Here is a 25,216-nt window from a genome sequence, read left to right as displayed (position 1 = left end):
TCCCTGGCCCCGCGCCCTCACCCCTCTTTCCGCGAACACGCGGGAGCATCCTTCCCCGCCCCCATCTCCTAACTGAGGGGGTGCTTGTGCTTTTGCACACCCTGGGGAAAGTCCCCGGGTCACGCGGTTGTGTGTGGGGAGCCTGACGCTCAGGCTCGTCTCCACGCTTCCGCCTACAGAGTCGCGACTAGCGACCGTGGCGAAGCCACCCGGAGCGCGGACCGACCCCCGCCCGGCCACTTGAGCGGGCGGGCGGGCGCGCGAGCGCGCACCTACGCACCTACGCACGCACGCACGCACGCACACCGGCCCCCTCCCCGCCCCTCTGGTGCGCCAGCTACGAGGCGCGCGGTCACGTGGGCCCATCCCTGGACGGCTGGCGCGGGAAGCCGCGCGAGAGCGGGCCGCGGGGTGCGTGAGCCGGCGCCGTCGCCGCCGCCGCCGCGTGACGTACGCGGCGCGTGAGCCGCCCCTCCCGCACGGAGGAGTCAGGCGGCCGCCCGCCGCGGCGGCCTCTGGGTAAGTGATGAGGCCCGGCCCCTGTGGGCTGCCCCGGGCTCAGTCCCTCCCGTCGCGAGCCGCATGGGGCGGCGGCCTGCAGCTGCGTCGGTCGCGGGACAGATGCAAGTAGCTGGGGAGGGGGGTGCTTTTGGTCTGTATGAGATGTCAGTCAGGGCAGTGGAGGAAAATGGCAACCGCGAGTGAGAACTGGGCTGAGGAGGTCCAGAGCTGCCCTTCGCTGCCCGCACCAGGCGGCTGCCGGGGCCTGACGCAGGCCCGGAGAGGGCGCGGGGGCGCATTAAAGGCACGGAGTCCTTCCGGCTACCAGTCCGGGTGCGACCGGCGCGGGAAGCCCCGACGGGCCTGAGGCATTCCCCATGCAGCCGCACCCCCGACCCCTCTCGCCAATGGGCGGGTCTCCAGGTGCCACCTGCGGGACGCTGCAGCCACTGTCCTCCCTTCCCCACCCCCTTTTGTGATTACCCCGTCTCTAGGGCAGGAAGTCCCCACCATCCCCATAATTAAGTTTTCTTTTTTCAGATTATATTAATCTCATTCTAAGCAAAGTCAGTTTTTCTTTTTAAAGCTTGCTCCATCTATCACTGCCTTCTCTAGCACTCATTATTTGGAGAAAGCAAGCAAGCTGTTGTCAAGCTGCTCTAAGCTGTACCTGGAAATTGACAGCAGCTAACATGTTTCATAAATTAACGCCCCAATGGCATGTATTCTCTTGAGACTAAAGTCTTTTTGGCAGAGCTGTTGATTCTCAAAGGATGTTGTGAAGTGTGTAAAGTACACTTTGTAATCACAAATTTTTTTTTTTTTTTTGTGGTACGCGGGCCTCTCACGGTTGCGGCCCTTCTCGTGCGGAGCACAGGCTCTGGACGTGCAGGCACAGCGGCCATGGCTCACGGGACAAGCCGCTCCGCGGCATGTGGGATCCTGCCGGTCCGGGGCATGAACCCGTGTCCCCTGCATCGGCAGGCGGACTCTCAACCACTGCGCCACCAGGGAAGCCCTGTAATCACAAATTTTAAAGCTGAAAGGGGCCTTATAGAAAATGCAGTTCATCCCTCTCATTTTACAGATGAGGACACTAGGCCGAAAGACGGTGTAGCTTGATCGAAGTCCCAAGACGGTGTAGCTTGATCGAAGTCCCATACCTCTCACTAACTGGACTCCAAGGCTCTAGATGCCTTGGTCGTTACGCTCCTCGCCACAGCCGGAGTGCGGTGCCAGTTTAACCCACGCACCGTAGAGACTATCTGCCAGAGGTGATTATGCTTGACTTGATTCCGGTTATTGAGAAATCGGACTTGGCTAGTGTGATGGCTCTGGTATCCTAAGGAATGCGGTTGACTATTTCTAGGTGGAATAAGCTGCCTATTAATGTACTTTGGGCTCAAAGCTTGTCGTCATCGTCCCCCCCCCCGCCGCCCCCAAATTCAGCCCTATTCTCTGCAAGAATAACCAAGATTTACAGCATTGGTTGCTTCCTTGGGTAAAGGCATCAAAGACCTCTTTAGCAATCTGCATGTGCTTTAATTAAGTGTAAATTATTAATCCATTATCAGACATCAGCTCCTTAATAAGGAACAAAACACCGATGGTATAGGAAGCAGAATAGATGAGTTCTGATGGCTGGGAGGTTATCAGGAAGCAGTGGAGCATCACAGGGATGGTCAGCAAGAAAAGAGGAGGGGACCTTACATGACTTGCTACACCTTTTTGCCCAGCCCTGCTCTGAATGTCTTGGAGGTAGTAGAGGGATTCTGCTCAGGTGTGGTCAGTGTTTATTGAGTACCTGCAGTGGCTAGCTGCTTTCATAGATGAATTTTGAATACTTAGCAAAAAGGAGGTAGTATTGTCTCCATCTTACAAGTGAGGAAGGAGTCTCAGAGATTTACCTGGCTTCGATGATGCCGTCATTTGCAGTAGAGTTCAAGCCTAAATCACTTTATCTCCCAAGTCTGGTCAGTGCTCTTTTGCATTAGATCTTGCTACCACTTCTAGCCAGGAAGGGGATGAGAGAATCGCCTGTGGCTGATTTATTGGCGCCTGTGGTTGCCCAGAGAGGCTGAGCAGGACTTTCAGCTGCCCTCTATGCCTTAGAAAGTGGAGCTGTGTGCTTCCACCCTATCTCCTGAGGGGAATGCGAAGGAGCCAGGCTGTCTAGCTGGGGAGGAGGGGCCCGAGTGCCTTGGCCATAAATTACCCTGGCCAGGGCTGTGCTGGGAAGTGTTGCATAATGCCCTCCCCACCACTGAACCGAAGTGATTTATTTACTATGGTCCATAGATGGTGCTTGACCATCTTGTTAAAGAAAAACTTCTCCATTTTAGTAATAACAGGGCCAGAAAAGCGTTGAGGGTTTTTTCCCCCTTGTCTTAAAAAGCAGCACAGGTGCTCTTATCTTGATAAATTATAAAGTATTTCTGCACCACTTCCTGTGCCCCCTTTCTGCTTATTTATTCCAAATTGCATGTGAACTTCAGTCTTTTGAGAGAAGAATGCTAAGAAAAATACTGTTCCAGTTTATAGTTACCAGCACAGGCTATGGAGTCAGACGTAGCTTTTGATCCCCACTTTATGCTATTTGCTAGTTGTGTGTCCTAAGCCTAGGTTTTTTCCTCATCTGTAAAATGGAAATAAAAATAATACATATAGTCATGGTGAGGGTTAAAAGAGATAATGTGCATAGAGCATTTAGCACAAGGCCTTGCACATACTGTTTATTCTGTATAATAATAGCTATTGATAGTAACTAAACAGTATTTCCTCTAGGATAGAAGAGATATTGCTACTTGAACTTGCTTAGGGAAAGTGGAGGAAGAGGAAAGAAAGTAACAAACATCAGTTTCAGGATTATTGGTTGAATTTATTAACACTTCTATTTTCCCTTTGCTAGTAGGAATTTTTTTTCTTTCTTTCTTTTTTTTTTAACCTTACCTGGAGAAAAAGTGTTTATAGTGTTAAGTTAGTTATTTTTGAAAATTTTCTAATTCATTTCTTCCCTGGTTACAAATCAGTCACACAATGACTTTTTGTTCCCCCTGAAAAACCCTAGGCACTTTAAGCAAAGGGTTTCATTAGCCCATGTGGATAACGTGTTTGTGGAACATTCCATGGCAAAGGAAGTAGTGGTTCACCTATATTCAGAAGTTATAATCATTCTTGTTTATACCGTATTCTAGGTGTGTACTAGCATTGTTGTTTTCCAGCTTTCTCCTGTCCTGTGAGTAGCTTATTCTTCTTTCAGAAATGCAGACGTTATTTTTTTAGCAGACTAAGAAGAATCTTTTCCTTTCCTTTACGGGGTTCTGATATTTTTAAAGTCCAGTAGAAATTTGCCCTCACTGGTGTTAGCATTCTTGTTTGCCTGGTGTTGCGGCTTTATCAGGCATCCCACATGTTGGTTAGATGGGGGTTGAGATGTAGTAGGCTGGCTGTGTCTGCCAACAGGCAGGAGGCCCCAAACTAACGTTTCCCTGTTCCGTTAAAGGTTTCTAGAGCATGACTGCTCTTCCTGTGTCATTTACCATGTCTGCTTCTTACCCTCTTCTCTTATACTCTCAGTGATTTTCATAAGCAAATGCCTAGAATTACTGCAGGTTTTACCTCACACAATAATTTTCAGATTTGGAATTTCCATGTCATTTTCAGATATTATGAAAGTAGGTGTAATAGTGTATGAGAGAGTTAAATACACCTCTTTTTCCTAAGTACTTTTTAAAAAGTTTGAAAATGTTGTGTTCCTCGTCCGCCCCCAATACCCATCCTACTAGTTTGGGAATATTTTTGTTTCTTAATCTGGCTAATATTTTAGTTTAAAGTTAAAATTAGAATTACAGTAGTTGATTTTTGTTCATTTAATGTTACTGGTATAATTCCCACATTTTGAGCACTTCTTGTGAAATTGTGTCTTTTTCTCTGTAACTTTAGTTTGTGAAATAGTCTCTAGGGTTTCCTTTATCCCTTGTTCTTTTAATGCAGTGGTTCTTCATTGAGGCATTATATTAGAATCACCTAAGGAGCTTAAAAAAGGATCTGTGCCTTACCCTCAGCAGTTCTGTTTGGGTTCATCTGGAGTAAGACTCAGGCATCAGTACAACTCTACATGGAAGGTTTTACAATGCAGTCAGCAGTTAGAGCCTCTATTCTGGGGTAAAATGATTTCTGCAAACATTCTCTTGGTTATAAAACGTTACACCACCACAATCGTGTGAAAGTACATTAAAAAGTTAAAATCCTTGTATAAAGTCTTATTATGTAGCACTTTGGATATTTCTGCTTTTACCTTTGTATTTATAGCCATGAGTAAGTATCTCAAAAAGGCTGTGCACATTCCTGGGCCAACTTTCCTGTCTCCATGTCTTAACAATAATTAATAAAGTCACAGTGGTGAGAACCACAAAGAAAATATCTAAGACTTTGTTTTCCAAAGAAACAGATGTCTTACTCCTTTTGTTTCTTCTTTTATTAAAGATTCTTACAGCTTGCAAGAATGAAAAGCTGTGTATTGTAGGACATCATTCTGGCTACCATAGATCTGAGAGTCCAGTCTAACTATTATAATAGATTTTTAAAAATAAAATCAAAGATGTTGGGTATCAAGGTAACTTTGAATTCAGCTAACATAGATACTAGTATTAAGCTGTTCTGGCTTACTTAGTTTGAGCTAACCCAGAGTTATTGCAATCTAGTAAGTAAACAAGGTTTTTGTAGTCTCTTAAATATCAGTGCTATTATTATAAATACCACTTTGATAACAGATAAAGCATTTTAAGATGTAGAACCGTTACATTTGGCTATAGTATTTGTAAATATGATGATAGGTTATTTTTTTGCAACCTCCCTCACATTTTGAATTTCCACCAAAAATTCTCACATATGACTTCTAAGATGTTTCTGTATACATAGGAAACTTTGGCTATTCCACATCCTAAAGAAAATAAAATGAGTGGTCAAAAAATGATGAGCAAAGGCTATATAAAAAGCCTAGCTAATAATCTGCAAAGTAAGTTACATTAGAAAAATGTTCTGAATAACTTTGTGATGTATTGGCTCTGTTAACATTAGGTAAAATCTGGTGTGCTGCCTTAACACATGAAAGGTCTATTATGCAAACAAATTTGGATGAATTTATATATGTGTGTGTGTGTGTGTATATATATATATATGACTTCTTTTTTTTAACAGATTTGAGTTTGTTTCATGTTATAAACTTGGAACATTTACCCCCTTATTTGATTCAATGTATTTGCAACGTCTGCCATCAGTATATATGTTGAAAGTTCTAGATGGGAATTTTGAAGAAAGGGCACTGAGTTTAAAGTCAGACTTGAACTGAAGTTCTACCAGCACCATTTAACAGCTAGTTGTCTGACTTTGGGTACCTTTCCTGCCTTCTCTGAGCCTGTGGTTTCTTAAGCAGAAAATGGAAGTAATACAGTACCTGCTTCACTACCTCATAGGATCAAAAAAAGATAGAGTAGGGCAGAGGTTCTCAAAGTGTGGTCCAAGGACCCCTTGAAGGTTCCTGAAACCCTTTCAGTAGGTTTACAAGTATCTCCCTTTTGCCAAGGCCAAATTGTCTTAATACATTTGAACCAAAACAACATGTGGCAACAGAGTGATTGTAGAAGCAGAGAAAAGAACCCAGCTGTATTTTTTAAAGCCAGGTATTAAAGAGGATTGCAAAATGTAAAGCAATGCCACCCTTCTCACTTAAAAAAAAATTTTTTTTTAGAATAAATGTGTTATTTATATTAATATGTAATGGGTTTATTGTTATTTCAAATATATTAAAATTGGAAAAATTTCACTTAATTCTGCATATGGTAAATATTGATAAATATAATCCACATAAACAGCAGTTCTTAACAGCCCTTAATACTTTTCTTAAGAGTGTAAATGGATCTTGAGACCAAAACTTTTTAGAACTGCTGATAAAGGGTGATGGCTGAGTTCCTATCAGGACAATTCTGCAAATAAAAATTATAAACTTGAAAAAAAGTTTTAAAAACGACCAGATGGCATTCGAGAGTGACAAAAAGCAAGCAGAAACTGGAATGAGGTCTATGCTTGGAAGAATGGAACAGCTGTGAATAATTTTCCATTTTTATGGCTTTTAGCCTGAGAGAAGGCCCCAGTTGGGGACATGAGGGGATGGCTAAAACTGTGATAATAACCCGTAGTCTTACTTGCTTGAAGAAAAGAGGACAGAGTTCAGAGTGACCACACAGGTAGAAAGTAAGGAGGAAAATCCTAGAAAGGATGTTGGGGGGGAGACCCCAAATCCTGTATCTAAACTCAGCTTGGATCTCTTGCCAGCCCCTAAACGTATACTAGTGTTGAGCAGCCTCCAAACAGCACACCTAGCACTAAAAAAAAAACACCTCCTAGAGAAATGGAAATAAAAACAAAAACAAATGGGACCTAATGAAACTTAAAAAGCTTTTGCACAGCAAAGGAAACCATAAACAAGACCAAAAGACAACCCTCAGAATGGGAGAAAATATTTGCAAATGAAGCAACTGACAAAGGATTAATCTCCAAAATTTACAAGCAGCTCATGCAGCTCAATAACAAAAAAACAAACAACCCAATCCAAAAATGGGCAGAAGACCTAAATAGACATTTTTCCAAAGAAGATATACAGATTGCCAACAAACACATGAAAGAATGCTCAATGTCATTAATCATTAGAGAAATGCAAATCAAAACTACAATGAGATATCATCTCACACCGGGCAGAATGGCCATCATCAAAATATCTAGAAACAATAAATGCTGGAGAGGGTGTGGAGAAAAGGGAGCACTCTTGCACTGTTGGTGGGAATGTAAATTGATACAGCCACTATGGAGAACAGTATGGAGATTCCTTAAAAAACTACAAATAGAACTACTTTACGACCCAGCAATCCCACTACTGGGCATATACCCTGAGAAAACCATAATTCAAAAAGAGTCAGGTACCAAAATGTTCATTGCAGCTCTATTTACAATAGCCAGGAGATGGAAGCAACCTAAGTGTCCATCATCAGATGAATGGTTAAAGAAGATGTGGCACATATATACAATGGAATGTTACTCAGCCATAAAAAAAAATGAAATTGAGTTATTTGTAGTGAGGTGGATGGATCTAGAGTCTGTCATACAGAGTGAAGTAAGTCAGAAAGAGAAAAACAAATACCGTATGCTAACACATATATAATGAATCTAAGGGAAAAAAAAAAAAAAGTCATGAAGAACCTAGGGGTAAGACAGGAATAAAGACACAGACCTACTAGAGAATGGACTTGAGGATATGGGGAGGGGGAAGGGTAAGCTGTGACAAAGTGAGGGAGTGGCATGGACATATATACACTACCAAACGTAAAATAGATAGCTAGTGGGAAGCAGCCGCATAGCACAGGGAGATCAGCTCGGTGGTTTGTGACCACCTGGAGGGGTGGGATAGGGAGGGTGGGAGGGAGGGAGATGCAAGAGGGAAGAGATGGGAACATATGTATAACATTTACTTTGTTATAAAGCAGAAAGTAACACACCATTGTAAAGCAATTATACTCCAATAAAGATGTTAAAAACAAAAAACAAACAAACTAAACCATGGGGAGGCAGAACTTGGAGTTTAAGTTCAGCCTAGTTAATTTGCAAAAAACAAAAACATCAGTACGCTTTAGAAGAATATTACAGTACCTAGAGTCTTTAGTTATCACAGTGTCTAAGATATTTTCCACAATGACTAGACATATGAAGAAACAGGAAACTGTAACCCTAATTAGTGGAGATTGACCCCAAGATGACCCAGAGGTTGGATTTAGCTGAGAAGATTTAAAGCAGCTACTATAGCTATGCTCAAGGATGTAAAGCAAAATAAGGTTGTAATGTGTGAACAGACTGGAAATCTCAGCAGAGAAGTAGATACTAAGAAAGAATGAGATGAAAATTTTAGTCCAGGAAACATATCTGAAATAAAGAATGGGTTAGATTAGGAATGACGGTGAACTTGAAGATAAGTAAATAGAAATGATCTCATCTGAAGCAGAAAGAGAAATAAATTATTGTGTGTGAAAGTTCTCTATAAACTTCAACATTCTATATTAGCATCAGGGATTAATAGGTTTCTTTCAAGGCCTAAACTCACCTCTTTCCTCTGCATATGGACTGACTTCATAGTTCGTAAAATCAATGCCATCTAAGAGTACACTCAAATTCTCTCTCCTTACTTCAACCATCTGCTTTCCACCATCAGAAAAAGAGATTTCTTTTTTCTCCATGGCTACGTGCTACACCTATACTTTTTAAATTAATTAATTAATTTATTTTTGTCTGTGTTGGGTCTTTGTTGCTGTGTGTGGGCTTTCTCTAGTTGTGGCGAGTGGGGGCTACTCTTTGTTGCAGAGCGTGGGCTTTTCATTGTGGTGTCTTCTCTTGTTGCGGAGCACGGGCTCTAGGCATGCAGGCTTCAGTAGTTGTGGCATGCGGGCTCTAGAGCTCAGGCTCAGTAGTTGTGTCGCACGGGCTTAGTTGCTTTGTGGCATGTGGGATCTTCCTGGACCAGGACTCAAACCTGTATCCCCTGCATCGGCAGGCGGATTCTTAACCACTGCACCACCAGGGAAGTCCCTACACTTACACTTTTGATTGCATTCTTTCCGGCTTCTAGAGATTACACCCCTCTTCAGCCTGAAAGTCTTTGATCTGCAGTTCCCTCAATGTCCTGTTCTGTCTGTACCTACCCTTTATGACCTCTGCTTTCTGACATTCCCCTGCAGTCAGATATTTTGCTCTTGCTGCTTTCCCAGACTGTTGTCAGAGGTCACCAGAAACCTCTTGGTCAGCACACTTGGGGGTATTTGTAATAGGCCTCATCCTGTGTTTCTCTGCAGCATTTTATACCATTGCCACCTCCTCACACCAAGGTTCTTGCCTTTTCTGTATCTCTCTCAATGACAATATATTTTCTTATTTCTCTTCTTCTGTCTAGTTGTACTATTCTTGTCTTTAAAGGATTCATTCTTAGCTTTTTTCCCCTCTTATTTCACTCAGTAGTCCCATCTAATCCTGGTGACTTAAGCCTTGTTATTGCAGAGAATCTCCTTTCTAGTGCTGCCTGTTGTCTCCACAGGTAACTAAACATTTCTACTCAGATGTCCTAGAGTGGACACATAGAACTCACTGTGTCCAAAATGAAACTTCTCTCTTACGAAGCCAGTTTCTGTGCTTCTCCTCTGGCGTTCTGCTATGCTACCTTTGTATCAACCTAGCACATGGCAGTTACTCTGCAAATAGGACCGGAAGCAATGAATGAATTCTTCCAGTTACTCAAGCTGGAATTCTGAGACTCACTTTTGACTTGATCTTCTTTGTGGCTGACCACATCCAGTCCTCTGCCAAGTCATGTCAGCCTCCATCTGGTATATCTTCTTGTATTCCTTTCTTCATTCCCACTGCTGTTGTTTGGATATTGCAGAAGGCTACTTGCTGGTCTTTATTTCTCTATACCTTTCCCTTGCTAATCTTTTATGTGTGTTGCTACTAGAGCAGTTTTGATTCCCAAGCCTAATGATGGTAATTTTACTCATTCTATATATATATATTTTTTTTGCTGTACGCGGGCCTCTCACTGTTGTGGCTTCTCCCATTGCGGAGCACAGGCTCCGGACACGCAGGCTCAGCGGCCATGGCTCACGGGCCCAGCCGCTCCACGGCATGTGGGATCTTCCCGCACCGGGGCACGAACCCGCGTCCCCTGCATCGGCAGGCGGACTCTCAACCACTGCGCCACCAGGGAAGCCCTACTCATTCTGTTTTTTTCTGCCTAGAATGCTATGTTCACCTTCTGCCTGTTCATTGAAATCCAGTTCAAATGGATTATTTTTCATTGGGTTTCCTGTCATTTATCTCCCCCTCCTCGTGTGTTCTCCAACTGCTGTTATTGGCACTTACCACTTTTACTTCATGTCATAGTTACTGTGTTTTATATTTTATCTCCCCTATTAGCCTATAATCTTGATTGCAACATCATTGTAATTTTTTTCTGTCCCCGTGCCTTGTACAAGGCATGCTTTCAAATATTTTCTCTTTATTAAATTTCTCTTCACAAAATATTTGTTTGATAAGTGAATTTAACTGTTACTCATAGAACATTAACCACAGATTTTTGTATATGTGGCTTTTTAGTGTGCTATTTTCATTTCCACATGGTTCAACAGTTCACTATAGTAATGTACTATATGTATAAATAAATAAATAAATAAATATATATATATATATAGAACTGTTGAAAACATTTATGATCTGAGGGGGGTTTTTTGGGACAGTTTGTAAGACTGGTTTAAGGTACTTCAATTTGAACCATTTTATTGAATCTAAGACATGTTTTCACATTGAAATCTCCAATATAGAGTTTTATTTTGGTTTTTTAATCTCCTTATAAATTGGTGGTATTTTAGAATCAGGAAAATGTGGTAAATACAATAAATATTGACTTTTAGTTAAATGGCCTTTTGGAACAATACCCACAACCTGGGTTTTCGTTTCTATTCTTAGAAGATAGACTCAGGTCTTTGTAGGTTCTGTTATCTTATTTTTTATTTCATTGCTGCTTAAAAGCTTTTAAAATGAGATGGTATGGGAGAGTTTTGTTTTGTTTTGTATTTTTACTCGTGGGGAGGAGTAAGGGAAACTACTATGTTTGAATTAGTAGGATTTTTGAAAGTAATGGTGCCGAAAGCTCAGTTTCTCTGTACACTGGTGCAGAATCGAATCTTGGAGACAAGAGTTTTGGGTGAAGTAGAAAAGGATAGCTTTATTACATTGCCAGGCAAAGGGGGACACAGTGGGCTCCTGCCTCTAAAAACTATGTGTCCCAACTTGGAGGATACTGAGAAGTTTTATAATAATGGTTCCAAGAGGGCATGATCAGCTCATGGACATTCTTCTGATGGGTTGGTTGGTGAGGTAAGTAGGAGTCAGCAACATCAACCTTCAGGTTCCAGCTGGTCTGGGGTCTGCATGCTTGTGGGCAGCATACCATTGTTAATCTTAACTTCTCCCACCTGGAGGGGGTTTCAGTATCTCCCAAACAGCTCAAAGATATTGTTGTGTGTATCCCTTGATGGGGAACCAAGACCTTGCACAAAGGCTGCACTATTGTTTCTATGACTGTTTATTTCTCTCTGGTCTAGCATCCCCTCGTTTCCCGAATTAACAACTGCTTTAATCTGCCTGTTGGAATTCAGGGAAGGTCATGGAGGCTGAATGAAAGCTATGTCTTGTAATCAAAGAAATGGGGGACACAGAAAGGCTTTGTGCCCAGGAGCCCCACAGGGCCCTGCTCAGTATCGTAATGTGTGAATGTAGAGTTAAAAGAAGCAAGTTGCAGGATTCCTAAAGTATAATATTATTTGTATAAAATTTTAAAACATGCAAAACAATACCAAACATTCTTAAGGAATCTGAACACATGCAGTAAGAATGTGATAATGTACAGGAGAGTCATAAACACCAAAATCAAGATGGTGGTTACCTTTGGAGGCAAGGTGGGTGGGGGGGTAGAGTGTGGGAGAGATGCCAGGGTGTCTTTACCCTGTTTGTAATGTTTACTTTTTGTGCCCAGGGGTGGGTGCTTGTTACCTTGTTCTCTTTACCTACTGTCTGTCTGAAATATTTCAACATTTTCAAACAGTATAGTTCCCCCCACCCTTAACTCTCTGCTCCCTAGTTTCCCTCCCAGAAGCAAAATTGGTTTCTTCGAACATTTCCAGACATGTGTATATAAACAAGAATATATTTATGTGTAAATTCCCCCACCTTTAAAAATAGAATAACCACTACCACTTTTATATAAATAGTAGTCTTCTCTACACAGTTTTACATTTTGCTTTTTTTACTTACTATGTCTTGGAGATTATTCCATATTAGTACATTATATATGTAGTTTTAATAAAAAATAGATTTAACCTTTTATCAATAATAATTGCCTTTATCTTTACCAGTTATAATCTAGACTTTATCCACTAATAAGTATAAATGTTTGTTTTGCTGTGTCACATTTGCTTAAGCAGTAGGAAATCTGGGTTTCTCCCTGATTCTTCTTTGCAGGCTTCCCAGGGTGCTTGATGTGTAGACTGTTCCCTAGGCTCCTTCAGTTGATGAGTCGTGTTTTCTTCTGGGAGGTGGAGAGGGAGGACATTGGGGCTCTGGAGTCCAGTGCCTGGGTTTGAATCCCCTTACGAGCAATGTGATCTTGGGTCAGTTAACTCTCTGTGCTGATTGTTTCTTCATCTGTAAGGTGCATTGAGTATTTCCTTTCTCATAGAGTTGAACTGAAAATTAAATGAGTGAAAAATGCCTGACATACAGGAAACAGTATAAACCGTTGACTGTTTTTATTATATTATCCACCACTCAGCATTTTACTGCCCAAGCTATTGCGAGTCTTCAGACAGCTAAACCCACACTCTCATCACTGACCTCCTTAAGACTTTGGTCTCTCTGGTTAGTAGGAAAACTTCATTTCTTTTTTTAGGACCTGCTTTTTTAGAGGAGGTTCTCCCAGCACCCCAGGGATGCCCTTTATACCCCAGCTGCCTTCTCTCTGCACAGTTGAGGTGGAGAAGGTAGAGGAAGGAGAAGGTGGCACAGCCTCCCACCTCCCAGGGCCCTCACGAATGTTCTTGCTGCTCTACTCACATCAGACTTCTCCGCCAGAATTATTTTGCATGTTCTTCCGCATGCGTGATTTTTTTCCCCTGACACCAGTGGTCCCATCCTTTATTCTACTTCATCGGGAACCTCCATGCTTGTATGTGTCTGAGTCCAGTTAAGGTCAGCGCTTAGGTTCTTTTCCATTGGGCTCCAGGCCCCATGTGAATCTGGGGATGTGGCTTGACATCTATTTTAAGGGCTCCTGTGACTGATAAGTTACCCAAACATTATATGATAGGAGGCCAGTGTCCCCTGAGCATAACAGAGGATCCCTAAGGAGCAGTGACAGCTCTAGCCCAGGCTGGACACACTGTAATGTTATTAACATTTATGGTCAACATTTGAATAGTAGTTTCCATTACAAGGTGCTTTTCACATAACTTATCTCATTTGGCCCTGAGGCAAGGATCAGTACCTCATTCCCATTTTTGCCAGTGAGGAAACTGAGGACTAGAAACTGTGGTTGCATGGATAAAAAAGGACAGACTTCCTTTCACGTCTTTGTCACCACACCAAGCCACCTTCTTACCAGATTTTAAAAAGGCCACATTTTATCATTTCAGCAGGGTTGAAATCAGTTGTCATAATGGGGTATTTAATGTTAGCTAAGTTTGGGGTAAAATTAACAGTATTGAAAACTGTTGAATAATTTCATTTAAATTTAGGTCTCCTTGTATTCTGTAGGTTTGAGTGATCTATAGCCAACCTTGTAAAAAAAAAAAATCTATATTATCCTTTTTCTCAGAGCCACAATGGACACAGCTAGCCATAGCCTTGTCCTTCTGCAGCAGCTGAACATGCAGCGAGAATTTGGTTTTCTGTGTGATTGCACAGTTGCTATTGGAGATGTCTACTTCAAAGCCCACAGAGCAGTGCTTGCTGCTTTTTCTAACTATTTCAAGATGATATTTATTCACCAAACAAGGTAAGGATGTGCTTTTGTAAATCAGAAGTATTTTTGATACTGTGATATAGCTAAGCCTTATTATAATCTCATTTTGGGGATTCTTTGTTACGGGATCACCTTAGGAAATAATAAAAATTTATAATTTTTTTACACATCTGTCATTAAACTCTGTGTAGGGTTCATGGTAGAAGATAGAATGAAAACAATAATGCCTAAAATCTATTGAAGGCTTATACCATAAACAAGCACTAAGCATTTATCTAATGTAAATTCTGTTATCCATACTTTTTTAGAGAAAAAGAAACTGTAACTGAGTTGTTAAGTAACTTGTCCATCTAGGATTATACAGCTAATATATTAAACTCAAATGCAAATCAGTGCTCTTAATCACTAAGTCATTGATTTCTATTCCATAACACTTTCATAGCAAGGTTTCAATGTCATAACTCTGCCCACTTTATATTCCGTATTACAGTTCAAATGTCGTTTGTTTCAAATGTTTTTTCAAAAAAATTTTTTAAAATCTAGATTGCCCCAGCGTGGGGTATTAAGGAGGGGGCTATAAAGTGGTATCCAGATTCTGAGCTCTTGGAAAAAAATAGCTTTAATACCTCCTAGGTTATAAGTGATGCAACACTGTATGATTTTTTTTTTTTTTTTTTTTTTTTGTATATGGTACGCGGGCCTCTCACTGTTGTGGCCTCTCCCGTTGCGGAGCACAGGCTCCGGACGCGCAGGCCCCGCGGCCATGGACCACAGGCCCAGCTGCTCCACGGCATGCGGGATCCTCCCGGACCAGGGCACGAACCCGTGTCCCCTGCAACGGCAGGCGGACTCTCAACCACTGCGCCACCAGGGAAGCCCTGTATGATTTTTTTTAAAAGACCTTACATGGTGGGACTTCTCTGGCGGTCCAGTGGTCAAGACTCTTTGCTTAAAAAAAAAAAAAAAAAAAAAAAGACTCTTTGCTTCCAGTGCAGGGGCCGTGGGTTCAATCCCTGGTCGGAAACTAAGATCACATGCCAGGTGGTGCAGCCAAAAAAAAAAGTTTATAGTCTAAGAGAGAGGTAATGCGTGTAAAGAAAATAATTGCAGTGTAATTGGTCTCTTTGCGCCTCAGTTTCCTTCTCTGTAAAACACTAGAATAATATACCCACCCCATGGTATTGAGAAGATTAAATGGATTAATAATATTAAAATGCTTAGAACAGAGCTTTGCACTGTTAGCTGCTGCTATTAATAGTTACTGTGATGTCTATAATAGAAGTGCTGCACAAGGTAGAGTGGAGTGTCAGCAGCCTTATTTTGAGAAGGTTGGCACAGGTTTTACAGAGGCTCTGAATGTTGCAGGATCAGGAGGAGTTTTTCAGATGTTGTAGAGGAACGCAAAAAGTTACAGTTGCAGGCAAAGGGGGAAAATGCATGAAAACATACGCAGATATGAACCAGGCTAGCACATTCAGAAAATGGAGTAGATCAGAATGATTGGAATATATGACACAAAGGGGAGAGGAGGTTAGAGTCGGGGACAGGTCATGGGTAGTCTTTTCTGCTACGCAAAAGAGTTTCCTCTCCGACTTAAGGGTCAGTGTAGAAACTAGATTAGAAACACTACCTTCACATAAGCCTCATCTGAGAGCAGTGAGTTGGTTCAGCTCTTAAAGCCCCTGTTGTGTACCAGGCACCATGCTAAACTAAATCCAGGCGATACAAAGGTAGCAGGCCTACTTTGTGGTATCTCTGTTGAGCAACTAAAAATCCTCAGTTAAAAGAGCTCTGTGCTGATATTAAAAAAACCCTGCCACAGACCATGGCAGTGAGGTAAGAGTCACAGGTAAGAGTGAAACCCAAGAGGGAATCCTAAAATGTCAGGACTAAAGAAATGGATTGCCGGTGTACTGACACTTGCTTTCTGATGTATCGACACAAACTTTTGCTTCAGGGAAGGTGAGTGCATCAACTGATTCCACTGTTCCTTGTCATCCAGCATTTCCCTCAGGTTGTTTTTATCCTAATTTTGCAGGGTGTTTCCTGATTTTCTTGTTACACAGTTATTTCCATCTATTTTCTGAATTCTAGATTCATATGTGAAAATTGGGCTTGAGATTAATTTAAACCTTTTCAAAGTTACACTTGTATTTGTTTGCAATTTAAAGAGTAGATATATTAATACAGTTTGGAAGCCAAAATAAGGTTAGTGTGATTTAAAATTCTAAATAGTACCAATTCCAATAGACCCTTTTAAAATTTTTAATTATTTTTTATTATGGTACGATATATGTAAACATAAAATTTGCCATTTTAACCATTTCTATTTGTACAATTCAGGGGCATTAATCACATTCACAGTGTTGTGCAACCATCACCAGTATCTATTTCTAAAACTTTTTATCACCCCAGAAAGAAACTGTAACCATTAAATAATAACTCCCCATTCTCTCTACCCCCAAGCTCCTGGTAACCTCTAATCTATTTTCTGTCTCTATGAATTTTCCTAATCTAGATGTTTCTTATAAGTGGCATCATATAAAATTTGTCCCGTTGTATCTGGCTTATTTCACTTAGCATGTTTTCAGGGTTCATCCATTTTGTAACGTATATCAGAACTTCATTCCTTTTTATGGCTGGATAACATTCCATTGTATGTATATGCTGCATTTTGTTTATCCATTCATCTGCTGATGGACACTTGGGTTGTTTCTAGCTTTTGGCTAATGTGAATCATGCTGTAATGAACATTGGTCTATAGGTATCTATTTGAGTTCCTGATTTCAGTTCTTTTGGTTATATACCCAATAGACTATTAAGTTCCTTAAGAGCAGGGTACCTATTTTATTCATCACTTTTCTACCCCCTGGCATGCAGTTTAAGTGCATATCACTTAGGAGTCACTAATTAAATGTTGAACTAATCAGAATATCTGTGTTTCTTAACTTTAGGCAGTAGATTGAATACATGAAGACTTGTTGCTGCGCCATAAAACTGGTATACAATGAAAACTTAAGCTTTTGTTGCTGAGTTTCATCAAGGCAGATTGCTAAGTTAGAACTTCTTAGGAAGAAACTGCTTTAGCCTAAGACTGTGTACTGTTAACTAAAAGGCCAACCGGGTTGTTTCATTCTGTGTGGGTCTGTTTTTTTGTTTTTAACAGTGAATGCATAAAAATACAACCAACTGACATCCAACCTGACATATTCAGCTATTTGTTGCACATTATGTACACGGGGAAAGGGCCAAAACAGATTGTGGATCATAGTCGTTTGGAGGAAGGGATTCGATTTCTTCACGCCGACTACCTTTCTCACATTGCGACTGAAATGAATCAAGTGTTCTCACCAGAGACTGTGCAGTCCTCAAATTTATATGGCATTCAGATCTCAACGACCCAAAAAACAGCTGTCAAACAAGGGCTGGAGGTCAAGGAAGCTCCTTCCAATAACAATGGAAATAGAGCTGCTGTCCAGGGTGACCACCCCCAGTTGCAGCTCTCTCTTGCTATTGGGCTGGATGATGGCACTGCAGACCAGCAGAGGGCCCATCCTGCTGCCCAGGCCTTGGAGGAGCACCAGAAGCCCCCCGTGTCCATCAAGCAGGAGAGATGTGACCCAGAATCTGTGATTTCCCAGAGCCATCCCTCACCCTCTTCAGAGGTGACAGGCCCTTCTTCCACTGAAAGTGGTATCAAAACACACCTATGCCATTACTGTGGGGAACGTTTTGATTCCCGTAGTAATCTAAGACAGCATCTCCATACCCACGTGTCTGGATCCCTCCCATTTGGTGTCCCTGCTTCCATTCTGGAAAGTAACGACCTTGGTGAAGTGCATCCACTTAATGAAAGTAGCGAGGCTCTTGAATGCCGCAGGCTTAGCTCCTTCATTGTCAAGGATAATGAGCAGCAGCCTGACCACTCACACCGGGGTGCCACAGAGCCTTTGCAGATCAGTCAAGTGTCTTTGATCTCCAAAGACACTGAGCCAGTAGAATTAAACTGTAATTTTTCTTTTTCAAGGAAAAGAAAAATCAGCTGTACTATCTGTGGTCATAAATTTCTCCGAAAGAGCCAATTACTGGAGCACATGTATACACACAAAGGTAAATCTTACAGATATAACCGATGCCAAAGGTTTGGTAATACATTAGCCCAGAGATTTCAGCCATATTGTGACAGCTGGTCTGACATCCCCCTGAAAAGTTCTCGCTTGTTGCAAGAACAGTTAGACTCATCTTGTGCCTTAGAGTCAGAACTCACACAAGAAAATGTGGATACTATCCTGGTTGAGTAGCAGTTTCTCCTTCAGGATTTTTGTATCAGTTCTGAAAAAGAAAACTCACATACTTCTTTTAATTCATAAATTATTTTTCTCCTCAAGTTCTATTGACTTTTTCTTTACCATTTATCCATAGTTTTAAGGTTGTATGTATTAGATCTTCTTATTGTAAGATATATTGATACATAGCTACTAAAATGTAACCTTCAATTAGGGCTGTCAAGTTTTCATAAATTAAATCACAATTTAGAAATCAGAAATCAATATAGAAGTATGGAAGTTTTTCCAGGTTGTAGAATCTATAAAATCAAATTGAATATGAAATAAGTGAAATCTTTTTTAAAGAATATTCTAGACTATCACTTTTGGTTAATGTTCCACATGAATTAAGCCCTTATGAGGATTATTTTAAAATATTTTCTGCCATACAGGGAATTAATAGTTTTTAGTGCATAACTATATGTTATAATGTATAAATCATTTGTTTTAAGGCATAGCTATACCAAATCATGAGTAGTTTTAAATTACTTTTTACTTACTAGCTCTGCAACATCTTATGTGGCTTTATTTTTTTTTAACACTGAGCATACCTCATTTTCAATAAAAAATATTTAAGAGAGAGAAAGGGAGAAGAGTCAGAAACACACACAAAAACTTAAACAGAAAGATACATACACATAGATAAGCATAGAAGCCCCTGGCGTTAGAGACAGAAATTCAGATAGATCTGTGTTGACTGACACCCTAATGTTATCTTAATCTAGAGTGTTTTCTTAAAGACCTTAAGGGAGGGGCTTCCCTGGTGGCGCAGTGGTTGAGAGTCCGCCTGCCGATGCAGGGGACACGGGTTCGTGCCCCAGTCCGGGAAGATCCCACATGCCGCGGAGCGGCTGGGCCCGTGAGCCATGGTCGCTGAGCCTGCGTGTCCGGAGCCTGTGCTCTGCTACGGGAGAGGCCACAACAGTGAGAGGCCCGCGTACTGCAAAAAAAAAAAGACCGTAAGGGAGTTTGAGATTTTTATGACCAGAGGTTTACATGAGCTTATGAGGTAAATGATAAAATACAAATTATCTTTCTGCCTACAGTATCAGAAGATTTTATAGGCTACCTGGGTTGACATTAATTTTCTAATAATCACCTGAAAAGGTAATTTTTCAGTGGCACAATTTAAACTTTTTTCTGGTCCATAAAACCAGTAGAGTAGATATAGTCAGTGTCCTAGAACTATGTTTAAAATCCATGACAGCCTTCCCTCTATGAATCAACTTAACTCCCTTTTATATTGGTGAAACTTACAAAGCTAAAATTCCAGAAAAATTAAAATTGGTGGACTGAATGATAGATTCTCCTGCTGTGTGTAGCTGGGAAATAGCTGGTTAAACTTCACCACAGAGTATAGATGTAAATTGTTTCTGAGATGTTTAAATTTAAAATACTAAAGAGTCAAGGATAACAAAAGAGAGGCTTCAGAACAGCCTTATCTTTTTTTGTATGCTGCCCTGCTAAATTCTAAACCTCACAGGTATCTTAGTAAATTTAATAAATTTGGTTTGTGAAGATTAGAATTAAACTACGTACAGAAACTGTTTGATCTCCTTCCTGACTGCTCACTTCTGCGGTTATTTCCTGACATCAGAGTTCCTCAACAGTATCCGAGTTCAGTCAGGATGTAGCTCAAAGAGAAATCCAGCTCATTCTGAGGGCACAAAGGTTTTCTCTGGGTTATCAGTGAGTTTAGGTGAATTATGAACTGATAAGTTTTTCTTAAGGAGTGAATGAAGAAAACCAATGGGCATTGTCTAAGGTGGTTGAGTTTCTGTCGTAGACATGGATGGGAAGCCTTGTGGGGCCCAGGTTGACATATGTTAAGAGCAAAATCTAAGTAGCTATTGATACAGAGTCAGTTGTATTGGGAGTAGTTAAAACAAATGTATTGCTCTTTAGTGTCAGAACTGCATCTAATCTTATATGTAAATCATTTAAGTAATTATTCAAACTCATGCTGTCCTCAAAGACTTCATCTCATAGGATGAACACAAATATTAACATTGATTTCATGTATCTTAGGCTATTCTAGATAGATTCCCTAGCCTTCTTCAAGTAAAGTTTTATTTTTCTCATTTAGATAAAAATTTTCCTGATTTTTCTCTTCTGTTTTCTTTCCTATTTGCTCAGTCATTAGTCGTTGACACAAAAAAGTGTGTATAGCTAAAGGGTGGGAGTAAGTGTGCATATGAATTGTGGTGTAGGGCAGCAGTTCAGGGCAGAGTCTGGATGTGGCAAAAGTTTGCTTTTGGCTGACTGTTCATGACAGACAACATTAACTTAAAGCAGAGATGTTGGGTGCTAAGAAAAGAGTGCTTAACTATTTTTATTCTTATTCATAAAGTTACTTTTATTATTAGGAATTCAAAACAAATGTTCTTTTCCTTCATCTTCACAGTATTCTGTCTATATTAGGAAGTGGGAAAATGATTACTCCATTTTATAGGAAAATATCCCAAAACCTGGGTTCCAGAGAGCCAGTGAATCACTATTCACTGTGGGAAATGACCCCTTTTTCATTCATTCAACAGGAATATTTTAAAAATAGCTATTTTATGACTAACACTGTGCCCTGAGTGTATTTTTTTAAGACATGATTCCTCACTAAGAAAAATCTACTTTGTATAAAAAAGTCCTCCCAGCAAAACCCTTTAGTTTTGACTACATCATTTGTAAAATGGAGCTATTATCTTAGCCATATAGTATGGTTTGCATGATGATTATCAAACTCTTAAAACTGGAAATGCTGTGTACACCTTAATGTATTGGGCAAGTACTAGACAGACATTTTCCCTTTGGATCAGCTTAGAATTTTCCCTTCTTTCTAGATCCCACATATAATTGTTCTCTGGAGGAAAACAGACTGTTTAGGATTTGTCCTTATTAGCCTATTGTCAGAACTCAGTATCTGATAAGTGCAGTCTGCCTTATAAGAAAACCAAAATTTCTTGATTTATCTCCTGAGATTATTATCTCTTTCTCTGATTTTCTGACTTCCCATCTGTAAAGTGTCTGTAAGCAATCCCTACCTCACAGGGGTGTTGTGAGGATTTGTATTAAAACTGTGTTAAGTTCTATCAGTATTACTGGTAAAAACCAACCATATAAAGAAAACTACATTCTACATGTTTTCTGCAGCTAAACCTATTAACTTTAGTATTCCAACTCATAAATTCTAGAATGTCTTAAAAGCAGTCATGTACTACTTAATACTCAATAATTAATTGGCAGAATTCTTATTTTTTTGGCAGAATTCTTATTTATTTTTTTTTTACAAATACTCTAGAAACAGCAGTGTTGCTAGAATTCCTATTCTACCTACCATAGTTTAACCATCAGTATTTCTCTTCAGCCTTTAACAAGGAGGATATTAATTCTTTGGTGTTATTGGGAATGAAACCTTGCCAAGTGCAACTTTATTTAAAGTTCCCCCAAACGTATTATTTACATATAGGAAACGGAACAAAAGCAATGGAGAAAATACTATTTTCATTTCTCTGATGTAGGTCATCTAAAAAGTAGATGGAGACCAGAAATGGAGCAGGGCAAATAACCGAGTAATTCATTATGTTTTGTCAAAATAGTAAGGCTTCACTTAAAACAGAAGGAAATACATATTAATCATGGAAGAAGATAGTCTGGAAAATGTATAATTCCACTGATGTTTATTTGCACAGGCAAATTCTTGATGTTGTAACTCAGATCCTTGAGAAGTATCCATTTTTTTGTAGTAATTGAGGTAAAAATAGGCGATGTGAAGAATTTTCATAATGTAACTTGTATCTTTGTATGTTTTAAACTAAATGTAGCTCTATGGTATTTTATTATAATTAATTTTTGAATTCCTAAGAATGAAATCTGTACATTTTTATTCTTTGCTGTACTTCTGTGTTTGTATGGTTGGACTTGTTTGAAAACTGGTAAGATTATACAATCCTATGCCTGGCTGTCTTAAATATAAGGAATTACAAACTGTGATTTTTGTCTTCAAGACCTGGAAGAATCCTTTGTGCTTCAGTGTATATCTGTGCCACACTTGATTAATTAGTAGATATTGCTCCAATGCAATTGATGTTAACTGTCATCAACTCTTCTATTTTGTGCCAAATAAAGTCATTTAATCAGATTAAATAAAATATCAACTTAAAATACTTTCAGAGAAACTTGGATTTCAAAAACCTGTACCAAAAAAAAAAGGCAAAAGGGAATTCCCTGGTGGTACAGTGGTTAGGAGTCTGCACTTTCACTGCCGAAGGCCTGGGTTTGATCCCTGGTCGGGGAATTAAGATCCCACAAGCTGCACAGCACGGCCAAAAAAAGAAAAAGAAAAAAAGCAAAAACTTGTACAATGAAAAAGGGCCCCTGAAGAAACCTTCAAAGTACTAGTAATAGTAACACATAATACAGGAGACTGAAATCAATAATATATTGTATGGTTAAACTCTTCCACCTAATGTATTGTGAGTTTGCTTCAGAAACATTATTTCAGAAAGTTTCGTATTCTCCATTTGGAATGAAAACTGTGAATTTCATGTATTTTATCATGACAAATAAATTAATGTGACTTGATCATAAACAAAACCTTTTATTAACTCAGCTTATAGAATGTGTTCTTATTTTACAGCAGTGTCTGCCAAATGTTGTCTTCCTAGTGTTGAGGTAAGTGGTCTCTGTACCAGGTAACACTTTGGATGTGTGATGCAAAAATGCATCAGTGAGTCCAATTCTTACCAGCCATAATCTGTGTTAATAGAAAAGTGATGTCCTAATCAAGTGCTTTCCAACTGCCATCTCTGGAAAGAAAGGTACTATGTAGTCATTTCCCAGAAGTTTCTTGCTTTGCTCCTTCCTTTCTTCCCTATTTTCTCTCTATCTCCTCCAGTAGCGTAATCTGCAACAGTGGTTCTTAGCCAGGACGTATTAGTCAGGTTCTCCAGAGAAACAGAACCACACTGTGTGTGTGTGTGTGTGTGTGTGTGTGTGTGTGTGTGTGTGTGTGTGTGTGTGTGTGAGAAAGATTGAGTGATTGATTGATTATAAAGAATTGGCTCATGCAGATATTGAGGCCAAGTCCCAAGATCTACAGTTGGTAAGCTGGAAACCCAGGGAAGCCAATGGTGTAGTTCCAGTCCAAACTTTGCAGTTTGAGAATCACAAAGGCAGGAAAAGACCAATGTCCCAACTTAATAGGCAGAAGTTACCCTTACTCTTAGGAGGGTCAGCTTTTTCTATTCAGGCCTTCAACTGGTTGGACAAGGGCCACTCACACTAGAGAGGGCAGTCTACTTTACTCAGTCTACTGATTCAAATGTTAATCTCATCCAGAAACACAGACACATCCAGAATAATGTTCGACCAAATATCTGGGTATCCCATGGCCCAGTCAAGTTAGACACATAAATTTAACTATCACACGGGGTGGTCCCCTTGCACCATGGTGAAATTTGGCAATGTGGAGGTGTTTTGGGTTGTCACAGCTGGGTGGGGGTAGGGGAAGGTTGCTGTTGGCATCTAGTGGGTAGAGAGACCGAGGGTGCTCTAAACATCTCACAGTGTAGAGTATAGGCCCCACAACGAAGAGTTTTCCAGCCCAAAATGTCAGTAGTGCCGAGATACGCTACTCCTGGTCTAGAAGGGCAAAGTAAGTTTTATGAGGATTGTTAAGAGCTAAAGGATACAAAACTTAAATTTAGCGATTTTTGTCCCAGTCATCTTTGAAGTTAATACAGTTCTTATGGAGTATGAGATGTGTTTGTTCAGAATTAAATTTCTATCTGTATTCACTTTTATGCCATCTTTTCAAAGGTACAAAATGTGATTATTAAAAATCATAGATGTATTAAGCAACAAGACAGTTTTAAGTCTGTTCATATAACCTTTGAACTAAACAATTGTGTCTATAATAAGGTCTCTCTGAAATTAAAATGTGATCGTAGTTTGTAATTTGTGTAAATATTTAATCTGGCCAAAAGGTGGCACCAGTGTACCTTTTAAAAGTCTATTTTACATTATGCTCAAATTTGGCATCACTGTTTGCTTAATTCACATATATTTAATACTTAGCTATTCCTGAATCTTGCTTCACTTTATAGAGTCATGACTAATGAGAATCTTCCTTGAATCCCATAATATATTAGGTACTGAAATATACTGACATCCCTCTTTGATCAAGATGCTTCCAATTTACCTGTACAGCAGCAGATAACTTTTTAAAATATCACATTTAGTGTGCTTGTTATATCAAGCATTTCTGAGGATTCTTGTAAGTCTTTAACATTAAGTCTTCAGAATTTTAGTCTCAATCACATTTGTTCTTCTAATCAGACATCAGACTCAGTTTTTGGTGTTCTACCTGGTCAAGAGATAAATCCAGGGACATTTGAGTAAATACCCCCTAGTTTCTTACCTCTTGCTTCTTTTCTTCATAGCCACAACCTCGGAGTTTGGCCTGTATATTATTTTCTGAAATTTACTTTCTCTTTCAACTGTGATTCAACAACTGGCTTTCTAAGCTGCTGTTCTTTATCCTTTTCTTCCCTCACTTCCTTCCACCAGTTTCATTCTCCGAGACGGCTGAGACATTCTCTAATAGAGTTCTTGTACCTTCCAATACTGAGTGAATACAGGCTACCCTTTCCTCCCCATAATTTCTGCTTACAATTTACTATTAATATTATCCTAGGACTTTGTACCTCATCACCAAATGCTTCTCTTAAATTTATTTTACAACTGATTAGCCAACTTGGGCTTGGGCAACTTGGGAGAATTAACCTGC

The 25,216-nt window shown here is 40.1% G+C and overlaps 1 protein-coding gene across 7 annotated transcripts in view; it reads left to right on the top strand.

Annotated features, from left to right (window-relative positions):
• Positions 1–203: 203 nt before the first annotated feature.
• Positions 204–25,216, top strand: part of ZBTB25 (zinc finger and BTB domain containing 25) — a 48,555-nt gene continuing 23,542 nt past the window's right edge. For 3 of the 7 annotated variants that reach the window (XR_003433694.1, XM_027111476.1, XM_027111475.1), the window contains exons 1-5: positions 405–519; positions 1,589–1,775; positions 13,964–14,143; positions 17,277–18,220; positions 23,066–23,100. Coding sequence is in view for 5 of the 7 variants with exons in the window: in XM_027111476.1 (XP_026967277.1) it covers positions 13,971–14,143; positions 17,277–18,220; positions 23,066–23,100 (1,152 nt within the window). In the remaining 2 variants the exon portion in view is untranslated. Of the gene's footprint in view, positions 520–1,429; positions 1,776–13,963; positions 14,144–17,276; positions 23,038–23,065; positions 23,101–25,216 lie in introns of those variants that run through there. The other 4 variants (XR_003433693.1, XM_027111472.1, XM_027111474.1 and 1 more) reach the window with 4 other exon arrangements.

This window comes from Aethalodelphis obliquidens, unplaced genomic scaffold (assembly GCF_003676395.1).
Source record: "Aethalodelphis obliquidens isolate GAN/ISIS:26980383/991018 unplaced genomic scaffold, ASM367639v1 scaffold10, whole genome shotgun sequence".
Taxonomy (NCBI): Eukaryota; Metazoa; Chordata; class Mammalia; order Artiodactyla; family Delphinidae; genus Aethalodelphis; species Aethalodelphis obliquidens.
This window is presented reverse-complemented; position numbering and strand designations above follow the sequence as displayed.